Source organism: Cryptomeria japonica, chromosome 7 (genome assembly GCF_030272615.1).
Source record: "Cryptomeria japonica chromosome 7, Sugi_1.0, whole genome shotgun sequence".
In the NCBI taxonomy this organism is placed as follows: domain Eukaryota; kingdom Viridiplantae; phylum Streptophyta; class Pinopsida; order Cupressales; family Cupressaceae; genus Cryptomeria; species Cryptomeria japonica.
In genome coordinates, this window is record NC_081411.1 from 413,965,343 (window position 1) to 413,978,611 (window position 13,269).

Consider the following 13,269-nt stretch of genomic DNA (forward strand, 5'->3'; position numbering starts at 1 on the left):
TAGTCAGGCAAAGATTAGGAAACAGCTAAAGGAGAAAGGATAGACTCTTGAGGAAAAAAAAGTTGGAAAGAACGGGAACAGAGTGGTCAAAGATGGCTGGAAGAAGTCCTTGGCTGTGCTTCAAGAGAATTGGAACCTGATTAATGCTACCAAAATTTGATGTTCTTTTTAGTGTTGTTCCTCAGCATATTTATTAACAAAGCAATTGTGGCAAGCGCACTTTGACCACCTGGTTTGAGTTAAAACTTCAAAAGTGTGAGGAAGGGCAATCTTGAGTTCTGCGAAGGAAGTGGAGTGCTCAAATTCAGGTAAAATAAATGCTTCTAATTTGGTTTTTTCACAAGCAAAATAGCAGAGAAGCCATTAATTTGTGTCAAACTAGCCCTCAGTCTTGGGATCATACAGCTTATCATGGTGATTTTCTGTACTATCCAGTTTAAATTTTTATTTTTTCTTACATCATTCCAAGAAATATACAGTAGAACATTATCATGACTAAATTGTGCCCTTAATCTTTTTAAAATGTGCACTTGATATAACAGTTAATACTCTAGGAATTGGAAATAAGTTATAAAATGGTTTAATTTCTCCACTCAAGCTAACCCCAATTTTTTCTGAATTTTATAACAGTGACCAAGGATCCAAAAATTTTGCCTTACCATTAAGATTAAAGTAAGATAACAAGTGAAAATATCACTGATTGCAATTTCATACTGAATTCAAACTTCCTGAGATTAATACTTATATTACTCAAAGATGATAATATAATTTGTCAATGCACAGATGTACAAGGCAGAAGTTCAATTATGAGGTACAATATTCTAATAAAGCAAGCTAAAGAAGGGATTGATGTTGAAATCTAAATATTAACATCCATCATCATTAGTAGACCAATGCAACTTTAACCAAGAAATTAATACTTCATAAGGAGGATCACATAAATCAAGAGTTCCACTTTTATTTTTACTCTGAAGAAATGGATGTGTACACTAAAGATTTAATTACACAGTACCAACCTGCCAACACTACACCTCTGTCACTCTTTGTTTCAGCTTCGAAGTGGGGACTTGGCCAGTCCATTGATTGCAGGGGTGTCATATTTAAAACTTGAGATTGCACATTGTAACTACCACTTCCAGCATTTTGCTCATGGCAACTCTTGACCAGATTACTGCCACCACAGACTTCAACCCTAGGTTGCATGACAACAAGAGAAGGGGAAGGAGAAACCCCTGGCATACAAGCTGATGAAGTGCCCATTGATGGTTCATCATTTCCAATACATACTAGGTCCTTGCTGTCAAATAAGAAGGTACCGACTACTACCTGGAAATAGCCAAATACAAACACATCTAGAGATCACGAGTGATATTTCTGCAAATTGTACAAGAAAAAATAACAATAGCAATAATATCACCTGAACAGGGGTTGCTGCTGTGAGAAGGCCTCCCACTCCACCCCCAACAACACGTCCATCAGAACCAGCTAAAGAAACACTTAGGCCACCAGTTCTTGTGCGGGTTCCTCCCACTTCAGTTAGTAGAAAGGAGCCTGATAATGATAGAATCTCAAACCGTCCCTGAAAATGTACAAAGTTGAATCACACCTTCAAATAAACATACAGAATGAAAGGAAAAGTTGGATGCAATGGAGGTTCCAATTTTGTTTAGGTGAAAAGGAATTGAAATTTGATTAAAAGGAAAATGCTAAAGAAAAGAAAGCAACATGACACTAGTATAACTTCAATTAGCACAAAAAATGATTAAGAAAAGAAGCAATGAAATAATAGAAATCCTGTATGGAATACACCATTTATAATATTACTTTCTTCTTTATATTAGAAACTTGCGATCTACCGCTACTATGGTCAATAACTATATGTCAACAAACTCAAAATAATAACTTAAGCATCTGGAAATTCAAACCTCATATGTTACAATGCCTCCTGACACAGATGGTTGGCGAAGAGTTGCATTAGATATGGCTCCATTTGCAGAAAGTACACAAACTGCCCATGGCCCATGTTGCATAAAAGCCATAATTTTCTTGCACACATCCTGTAGATCATATACCAAATTTAATATGTACCATGATGTCACTTTCTATTTGCAAACCCATCGTTATAAAAGTTTCAAGTTTTTCTCAAACAAATCCATTTAATTCTCAAAATTCCTTCATATTATGAAAACACAAGTTATACATGCAAAGTGAAAAAATGTTGAAGACAACTTCAAATGAAAATGCTATCTTTAAGAAAAAAGTTAGACCAATCGATTCATCTATAGACATATCATAAACACTGTGCAAACTAATCAAGTACTTATCCCCATTAAATGGTGCAGCTAAGTTAGTTCATATGCAAGAATAACTACAATTAAACCTAAGTTCTAATAGATTAGGAATGTCATATAGAAAGGAAATTCCTGTTGACGTTTTTTCTATTTGTCAAGCACTTAACATAAAATGTTTAAAGATTAATATTGTTGATTATAACTAGGGTTATATGGGTTCGGATTGCCTTAAGGCAACATCCGAACCCCATTTAGGACCAGGTCCTATCCTAGGGTAACGTGACCCTATCTTTGCACAAACAATTACCACGCTATGAAAAAAAAAAATACTCACCATATAATATTAGCGCCAAAACCCAAGGAGGCCGACTTGCATTTAAAGGAATAAAAGATGCATTTATAAATAAGTGACAAATTGCAAGTTATTATACATTCATTCATTATTCACCTATGCGAATGGGAAAACAGCTCTGCTTATCAAGTGCGAATTGACAAGGAAGAAGGCGAACTCATTCAGACTTATTCGAATTGGTGCAAGATAACCTAGGCGATGTTGTGCATCTTGAAGAACTTGAAAGAGCAGATCTGCTACACAAACAGATCAGATCTGATAGAAAGAGCTAAGTATTGTAATTGTGCATTTTAAGAGGAGAATATATAATCTGGCCTGTGGGTCTTTCATGCTGGGTTTTTCCTCATTGGAGGTTTTCCCAGGGTATGCTTGTTGTCTACTGTTTTACTTCTGGTTTATGTTGACTTGTTAAATACTGCAAATCTGATTACAATCTAGGGCATATTTAATTTCTGCTAGTCTATTAAAATACTGTGAATCTGATTACAAACTAGGGCATAGTTAATTATCTAAGTCTGATTAACATACCTAAGGCCTAAAATCTACATGGAATCAGAGCTAAGGTGTCATTAACTTCTGAGTTTAGCAAATCAATTGTTGCATATAGCTGTTGGTTGTTTTCAGATTAAAGATGTCAAGTTTGAAGGCTGAAGATAGGCTTGAGGGAGCCATTGACTTTGCTGCTTGGAAACTTCGTATTCTATTGATCCTTGAAGAAAATGACCTACTGAAATTTGTAGAAGAAGAAAGGCTGTCTCCTCCTGAAGATGCTGAAGAGCTGAAACTGTTCAAGAAAGATTCCCTCAAGGCTAGAAGGATCATAATTGAGTCCGTCAAGAATCATCTTGTCACTATCATATCAAAGTTTCCATCTTCCAGAGAAATGATCAAACACTTGGAAGGGATCTACGAAGTCAACAATCTCAGCAGGGCTCTTGCCCTAAGACAACAACTTCTACACATGAAAATGAAAGAAGAAGACTCAATCATAGCCTACTTCATGAAGATCAATGAACTAAAGGACAAGCTAAACACTCTTGATTGCCAAATCTCAGATAAAGACCTTGTTATGATTGCATTAAATGGTCTACTTGATGAATGGGAACCATTCATTCGTAGCATTGGTGGAAGAGTCAATCATCCCAACTTTGAGCGTCTTCAATCTGATTGCATCGAAGAGGAATCTCAAATTGAGGTAAGAGGAAAACTCAAGAACTCTCTCAAAGATAATCATGTTCTCTTATCTAAATCTAGGAAAGGTGGTCATTGGAAGAAAGAAAAGAGAAGCAAAGATTTTAGATCCTCCTCCTATGATCCAAGGAAAAAGTCAAGAGATTCCTCTCACATTCGTTGCTTCAGATGTGACAAGTATGGTCACTATGCCAGAGATTGTCAGAATGACCCAAAGGAAAGGGAAGCCAACTTAAATTAAGTTGCCGAACAAAGTGAAGACTACCTTCTTATCTCTGCTCTTTCCAGCAATGTTCCTACGGACAACAATACGTGGATACTTGACAGTGGTGCCTCCAGGCACATCTTAGGATTTTGTGAGCATCTCTCAGATCTGATTGAAAAAGACACCAATCTTCATGTAGTAATCGGTGATGATGCTCGATACTCGGTAAAAGGTTCTGGCTCTACCTCTTTAAAACTAGATTCTGGTATTTCCTTACAACTCTGTGATATTCTATTTGTACCTGGTATTAAAAGAAATCTTATTTCCATTTCGGCTTTAGAAGATAAGGGTTTGCAAATAGCATTTTCTGAAGGGAAAGCACTAGCTTGCTCTAAGAAATCTAACTTCAAATCTGCTCGTATTATTGGAAATAGATGTGATAGTTTATATAAGCTTGCAGCTAATCCAATTCAAGCTCTCATTCATGAGACCCCTAAATCATGCGAGCTATGGCATAGAAGATTGGGTCATCTTCACTTTCAAGCTCTTCCCACTCTCGGTAAAATGGTCAAAGGTATGCCTAAACTCAGTTTATCTCATGATGATGCTTGTAAAGGTTGTGCAATGGGTAAGAATGTAAAGAATCCCTTTCATAAAAGCGATAGTAGAGCTAAAGAAAGGTTAGAGCTTATTCATTCAGATTTATGTGGTCCTATGTCAGTAGATTTATGTGCAATGGGTAAGATCAAGAAGTCATTGAAATGTATAAGATAGAGACATAATATGGGACAAGAATAAACTGTATTCTCATCAATAGAAAAATGATCAACAACTGTTCAATAGTTACATACAATGTAGATGAGCCTGCTTATATAGGCAAGGCTAGGGATATGTATGAGCACACAAACATGACATGTGGCTCAATAAGAAACAAGGGTAGGTAGGAAATAGGTGTGGGTAGGTAGGAGAAATAATATAATATTCCACATGAGGTGGATCACCCACCGAAGGTGGAATTATCACTCCACTATAAGTGGATATGATAGTGTAATAACAAGATCAACACCATAAGAGGTGGAATTTCTCCTACACACACTATCCCAATGTGGCACAAACACCCAAGTGTCTCATATCCAAACTACTATGAAATGCATTATCCTAAGTAAACTTAAGTAAGTGTAATAATATCCATGATGAATAATTATTTACACCAACACCCCCCCTTAAGTGCAACTTAGGGGAATGCACTTAAGTCTACAATGCAACTAAGCAATGCAAGATGGGTCCCGGCTACGAGGCCATGTTAGGTACCCATGCACAAATGCAAATGCATGCAAACCAATGCAATGAAATCTCTCACAAAGTGGGGAAAGAGAGAAAAACCCAATGGGAAAAAACCCTCCCCCAAAAAAGAGATGAAAGCAATACAAGAAAACTCTCAAAGAAGTATGTGAGGAACAAAACCCCATGTGAGGAAAAAGTCCCCCCCATATGAGAGAAGAAGAGAAGTCAAACTGTGATCATCCCTCAATGAAGAATCTGCACCAATGATAGAAGCTCGATGTATGAAGAAACTGCTCCACGAACGTCGAACAACATTCCTCCCCTTAGGAAGAAACAAAACCAAAGGTGTATCCATGAAGTCTCCCCAATCATGAAGGGAAGATGTATGAAGAAAACTCATGATGAAAGGAATCTCTGAAAACTGCTCAAGTGTCCCCATGTCGATGCTGAAAGATACCCCTTCCAAAGATGGTAAACTGTGCCATACTGCTGAAAAAGGAACTCCAACATCTAGTGGAGATGGATGTAGAACAATATCCAAAGACTCATGTGTCTCCTCAAAGAATAAAGAGACCTCCTCCAACTGCTGTACATAAGTATCCACAATCATGTCAACCTCGAAAGAATGATCATGTAGAGAATGAACAAGAGGGTCAGAGTGTGCCCTCGCAACAATCGAAGAAGGATCATCTTCATCAAAGAGAAGATGAATGTCATCAATGATGTCTCCCAAATCTGCAATGTAGGATTCCACAAACAAACCTGCAATATCTGTCATGTAATCATCCCATGAATCTGAAGCTGGAAGACAATGTATATCCTGCTGCACTGAATCACATGTAGGCAAAACTGTCGCACTATCTGCATCATCAGGTACAATAGGTGATGTGATATCAATATGAGGAGATGAAGTACAAGACTCAAGAACTAGGTTACATGTGAGAATTCCCATGTTTAAGTGTCCAAAGTTCTCCTCAAAATCTGAATCATCACAATAAGTGTGATCATCATGTGTAGAATCATCAAATGTGAAATCATCATCATCAACAAAATCTGAAAAGGAGTATAACCGAGATGCATGATCAACCACCCCAGTTGCAATGATAGCTCTAGTCTCCATGTCTCTAATAAAAACTGAGTCAGGTGTGAACTCCACAACTCTCTTAGTTGCGCCATGTGTGATTTGATAGATAGAAAGGAGATTGTTTGTCAAGTGGGGTACACACAACACATCATTGAAGGAGTTATCCCCAATGTCAATAGATCCTTTCCCAATCACATCCATGTATGTATGATTGCCCATCAAAATCTGTGGCATGGTGCAAGGCTCAAATGTAGAGAACATAGACTGTGAAGATGCCATATGATGAGAAGCCCCTGAATCTAGAAGCCATCTCTCTGAAGTATGATTTGTTGTAGCACATAGAGCTTGTCCTTTTCTTGTTCCAAAAGAGTGAGTCTTTCCACTTGTAGAAGCCATGAATGCTTGCCCTTTTCCTTTTGAATGTGAGGAAGTGGAAGTTGATGAATCATCCTTCTTGTAGACTTTAGGCAAATCAATGTTATGCTTTTTGATGATATGTGTGAGCTCATCAATCTTCTTAGTATGGCAACGATGTTCCTCATGACCAATCTTTTTACAATAAGCACAAGTAGGTCTCTCTCTCTTTGGTGAATTATCTTTCTTGGAAGAAGATGAATCTCCTTGTTGTGGAGAAGATGATGCTTTTTCCTTAGGCTTTGATTGCCATTTCTTCTTGTTTGAGTTGTCCTTTCCTTGATTTCCTTTGTTCCCTTGATTCCCTTGATTTGCCACTAATGCTTGAGACTTAGAAGAAGTCTTAAGAATGCCCATGCTTATCAACTTAGTTTGTTCCATCATCAACATTTCATTGAAAGCATCAAATGTAGGCATTTTGTAGCTTGAACCCATTGTCATTCTATGAGTTTGGAAACTAGAAACAAATGCTGCATATTCTTGTGGAAGCTTCCCTATCAAGTTGAATATCAATTGAGTATCCTTTTTATCAATGCCACAATCTTTGAGTTGTGCCCTCAACTCATTTGCCTTAGTGACATAATCTTGTATAGTATCAAAGTTCTTGGGATCTAACATGGTGAGATCACTATCAATTTGATATCCCCTAATCTCATCAACTTGACCATACAAGTCTTGAAACTTTTGCCAAGCATCCTTGATTAGAGTACATTTCTCAATATGAAAAATGAGATCCTTTGATACATACTTTCTTAAGGTACCAATTGCCATGATATTTTTAGTGAGCCAATCTAAGTGACCAACTGGATCAGCCTTAGGATCAGCTGGAGCAACAATAGTTCCATCAATGTAATGAGTGAGTCCTTTTTCGATAAGTTTACTCCATGCATCAATTTTCCAAGTAGCATAGTTATGTGGAGTTAAGAGAGGAAACTTAGAAGAACCCATAGCAGCAAAAAGGAAAGAACACAAGAGCACAAAAGCACAAGAGACACCCCCCAAATTCAATCAATCAAAGTACCCCCCCAAAAGTGATGATTTTGGCACTTTATACTTAGTGCGATTACAATGAGCCACTTGCAAAACAAGGCAAAGTGGGCTTATGATGAAAATTTTACAACTTCTCAAATGAGATACAAGAGACTTCAATCAATAGTGCAATGAATCTAACTGAGATTCAAGCAAATATACAAATACCAAGAGAGCCAAAAATGGCCTAAATCTGAAAGTACAATTTCTACTTACAATGACGTCAATCTGATAGCATCATGTGAAAGTAGACGAAAAAATACGCACTTTCAAAAAAAACGGCACCTAAAAAGGAGGTCGGATGACCCCAAACGAAGCCTCTGAAGTTGCAAAAACTGGGATTACTCAGGGACAGTCACCAAAAACTGCATTTTCTGAAAAATCCGTGCATCAAAATCAAAAAATTCTTTCACCACTGCGGAGAGCACGAAATTCTAGCCCATTTCAAAAAAAATTGCACCCAAAAAGGAGCAAAAATGAGCAAGTTATGGCCATTTGAAGTTGAACTGCAAAATCAAAAATGCAAATGAGAGGGGGTCAAAAAAATTTCAAACCCTGCTGATGTGGCGCTGACGTCAGCAATTCACTAGGTTAAATTTGACGGCTGTATGGCCGTCGCCAAAACTTCGTCTATCTGCTGACTGGGCGTCCGTACCGTACGGACGGATTACGTGGCCTGCTGACTGTATATGTTCCGTACTGTACGGAATTGTTGACGTGGCAAAATGGGCTGTTGCTGTGGCATCCGTACAGAAGACGCGTGGCAGTACGGAAAAATGATGTGTCAGATTTAGTCCACGGACCACGGGCCTCCTGCCACGTGGCGGGCGTGGATTCGCCTGCCTGGATGCCGCGTGGCGGAGAAGGCACTGTGCGGTAGGCGGAGCAGGCGCACGCAGGGAGGAGCCGGAACGAGGGAGGCGGTGTGGGCGCCGAAGCCGAAGGTGCCGGAAGCCGAGGGAGGAGCGGCGCCGCGCGGGAGGAGAGAACCGGGAGTGGAGCCGGCGAGGACGTGCCGGAGGTGGCGGGAGTTGCCGGGGCGAGCTGTGGGTGCCGGCGCCGGCGGAGGAGCCGAGGCCGGGAGGTGCACGCAGGCGCAGCGGCGGACGGGACGGTACAGCCTGGGGACGTGGAGGGAACGGAGGACCTGCACGGCGCGGTTGGCGAGGATGACAGCGATGGAGTACGGTGTCAGCTGCGGGTACCTGCACGAAACTGCTGACAGGTACGTAGGGTACGGGGGTCTGCGGACCCCCAAACCAAAAAATCCTTTTTTTTTTTATTTCTCTTTTCAATATTTTTGCTTTTCAATTTTTGATTTTTTTTTTTTGATTTTTCAATTTTTCAAACAATTTTCAGAAAGAAATTTTTGAAAAAATAATGAATATTTGAAAAATCCGTACGATTAGCAAAATTGGGGAAAAAAATTTTTCTCACCAAAATAGGCCAACTTTATAACCAAAATTCATGGAAATGGCCTTCCGGACGCAATGGCGAGGTCGGATCTGGTCTAGGACGCCTCCAAATGACGATGCTCCTCAGATCTGCCTCTTGACGTCACAATAATGCCTCTTCAAGACGAATCAATGAGACTCCAATAGCTCTGATACCATGTTGGATTTTGCCAAGATCAAGAAGTCATTGAAATGTACAAGATAGAGACATAATATGGGACAAGAATAAACTGTATTCTCATCAATAGAAAAATGATCAACAACTGTTCAATAGTTACATACAATGTAGATAAGCCTGCTTATATAGGCAAGGCTAGGGATATGTATGAGCACACAAACATGACATGTGGCTCAATAAGAAACAAGGGTAGGTAGGAAATAGGTGTGGGTAGGTAGGAGAAATAATATAATATTCCACATGAGGTGGATCACCCACCGAAGGTGGAATTATCACTCCACTATAAGTGGATATGATAGTGTAATAACAAGATCAACACCATAAGAGGTGGAATTTCTCCTACACACACTATCCCAATGTGGCACAAACACCCAAGTGTCTCATATCCAAACTACTATGAAATGCATTATCCTAAGTAAACTTAAGTAAGTGTAACAATATCCATGATGAATAATTATTTACACCAACAGTTATCTTCATAGATGATTTCTCTAGGAAAACATGGATCTATTTTCTTAAAACTAAAGAGTTTGAAGAAGTCCTAAACAGATTTAAAGAATTCAAAGCCTTAGTTGAAAATACTACAGGAAATCGAATTAAATGTTTAAGGTTTGACAATGGAGGTGAATACACCTCAAGTAGCTTCTATGACTTTTGTGTTAAAGCAGGAATTAAGAGGGAGTTCTATGTTCCCTACAACCCTCAGCAAAATGGAGTTGCTGAAAGAAAGAATAGGACCATTGTTGAAGCTGCAAGAGCCATGATACATGATCAGGACTTGCAACCTTTTCTATGGGCAAAAGCATCCAAAACCGCAGTTTATATTCAAAATAGATGTCCTCATCGAGTCCTAAAGGATGTGACACCTAAAGAAGCCTTTTTAGGAATCAAACCAGACATCAGTCACCTAAGGATATTCGGAAGCCCTGTGTATGTTAATGTGCCTAAAGAAAAACGAACCAAGCTGGATCCATCTGGAAAGAAAGGCATCCTAGTAGGATACAACGAATCTTCCAAAGCCTTCAGGATCTACATTTTAGGTCAAAGGTATGTTGAGGTAAGTAGAGATCTAACTTTTGAAGAAGATATTGCTTTCAAAAGATCTAAAGGTTCATTAATCAACAATGATGATATGGTGATGGAAAAACAAGATTCAATTGTTGATGCTAACCCTGAGTTACAGGAGGAGTCTACTGATCTCCCAGATCAGGAAGTTCAGAATGACTCATCAGAACCCATGCAATCTACCGATATACCTCAGGATATTGTGGTCTGCAAGAAGAGACCACTTTGGGTTAGAAATACGATTCAAGATGCTGAAGGGTTTGCTGCTCCCAGAGGAACCTTCAGAAATAGCAAGAGTTTCCAAAATCACGCCAACTACATTTCTGTGATGTGCAATATAATTGAGTCTGAACCCCACAATATCGGAGAAGCTATGTCCCATCATGTTTGGAAATTGGCCATGGATGAAGAGTATGGGTCTATCATCAAGAATGATGTCTGGGACATTGTACCCAGACCCAAAGGTAAGTCTGTCGTTTCCTCTAAATGGTTGCTTAAAATTAAACATAATGCTGATGGTAGTATTGAAAAATATAAAGCTAGGTTTGTAGCACGTGGTTTTTCTCAAAAGGAAGGAATAGATTATGAAGAAACCTTTGCCCCTGTTGCTAGATATACCTCTATTAGGTCTATAATAGCTATTGTTGCAGCCAAAGGTTGGGAGTTGCATCAAATGGACGTTAAGACAACCTTCCTTAATGGTGTCATTGAGGAGGAAGTCTATATTGAGCAACCAGAAGGCTATGTAATCCATAAAAGAGATTCTCATGTTTGCAGGTTGAAGAAAGCCTTATATGGGCTCAAACAGGCTCCTCGCGCTTGGTATGAAAGAATTGATAAGTACTTACTAAGTTTAGGGTTTTCCAAGAATGATGTTGATGCTAACATTTACTTGAAAGTTTATAATGATGAGATGCTTATTTTAGTTTTGTATGTAGATGATTTATTTCTCACGAGTGAAAATAAATTAATCATAAGATGTAAAAAGGAATTAGCCTCAGAATTTGAAATGAAGGATTTAGGTCTAATGCACTACTTCCTAGGGTTAGAAGTATGGCAAAGAGCTAATGAAATCTTTCTAAGTCAGGGAAAATACACTATTGATATTTTGAAAAGATTTAGAATGATAGATTGTAAACCTATGCGTACTCCTATGGAATCTAACTTAAAGAAGTTAAGTGTTTCTGCAGCTAACTCGGATTTTGCAGATCCCTCTGAGTACAGGCAGTTGATTGGCTCCCTGATGTACCTAGTCAATACTAGGCCAGATATCTGTTATGCTGTGAATGCTCTCAGTCAGTTCATGAGCTCACCTAAACATGTTCACTTGGTTGCTGCCAAGCACATTCTAAGATACCTACGTGGCACGATTGGTTATGGGTTGAAGTATTCACTTAATACCCCAATCCTCTTGAAAGGCTACTTAGATTCAGATTGGGCAGGAAGTGTCAAGGACAGGAAAAGCACTTCAGGCATCTACTTCAACTTGGGCTCCGCACTGATCTCTTGGGCATGTAGAAAGAAATCTTCGGTAGCATTAAGCACTGTAGAAGCTGAGTACATTGCCGCATCTGTTGCATCCAGAGAAGCAGTGTGGCTTCGTAAGCTCCTTGTTGGATTATTTGGTCAAGTCAATGATCCTACCACCATTCATTGTGATAATCAAAGCTGTATAAAGATGTCAGTAAATCCTATATTTCATGATCGGTCCAAACATGTGGAAACACACTATCATTACATTCGGGATATGGTGCAAAGAGGTGCCATTCATCTAAAGTACATTAGCACAGATGAACAGATTGCTGACATCCTCACCAAACCTTTATCCAGAGTGAAGTTCGAGTACTTCAGAGATAGACTTGGTGTCATGGAAAACGGAACCCTGATTGAGAGGGAGCTTCAATCACAGTGACTATTGGTAGCACTTTGAGTCATTCTTTGCTTGTGTGCAAGAATGAATTACATCCAATCTATGCTTGTGTGCTAGATGGATAATTGTAATAATGTAAAGACCCACTGGTGTATTACACTTTCTATGCTTGTGTGCTAGAACCATCCTATGCTTGTGTGCTAGGTGGAAGATGTAATTCTATACTTGTGTGCTAGATCCATTCTATGCTTGTGTGCTAGATGGAACTTAAAGGTTCAGATTATGTATTCTCCTCCTTCCTAGTTAAGAGGGAGTGTTGATTATAACTAGGGTTATATGGGTTCGGATTGCCTTAAGGTAACATCCGAACCCCATTTAGGACCGGGTCCTATCCTAGGGTAACGTGACCCTATCTTTGCACAAACAATTACCACGCTATGAAAAAAAAAAATACTCACCATTTAATATTAGCGCCAAAACCCAAGGAGGCCAACTTGCATTTCAAGGAATAAAAGATGCATATATAAATAAGTGACAAATTGCAAGTTATTATACATTCATTCATCATTCACCTATGCGAATGGGAAAACAGCTCTGCTTATCAAGTGCAAATTGACAAGGAAGAAGGCGAACTCATTCAAACTTATGCGAATTGGTGCAAGATAACCTAGGTGATGTTGTGCATCTTGAAGAACTTGAAAGAGCAGATCTGCTACACAAACAGATCAGATCTGATAGAAAGAGCTAAGTATTGTAATTGTGCATTTTAAGAGGAGAATATATAATCTGACCTGTGGGTCTTTCATGCTGGGTTTTTCCTCATTAGAGGTTTTCCCAGGGTATGCTTGTTGT

General features: G+C 39.0%; 1 protein-coding gene across 1 annotated transcript in view; it reads right to left on the reverse strand.

Annotated features, from left to right (window-relative positions):
- The window catches only part of LOC131033405 (AT-hook motif nuclear-localized protein 10), a 117,469-nt gene that overhangs the window by 38,216 nt on the left and 65,984 nt on the right, over nucleotides 1-13,269 (reverse strand). The window contains exons 3-5 of the mRNA XM_057964641.2: nucleotides 1,926-2,057; nucleotides 1,418-1,579; nucleotides 1,017-1,326 (exon numbers count right to left, since the gene is read on the reverse strand). Coding sequence (XP_057820624.2) covers nucleotides 1,017-1,326; nucleotides 1,418-1,579; nucleotides 1,926-2,057 — 604 coding nt within the window. The remainder of the gene's footprint in view (nucleotides 1-1,016; nucleotides 1,327-1,417; nucleotides 1,580-1,925; nucleotides 2,058-13,269) is intronic.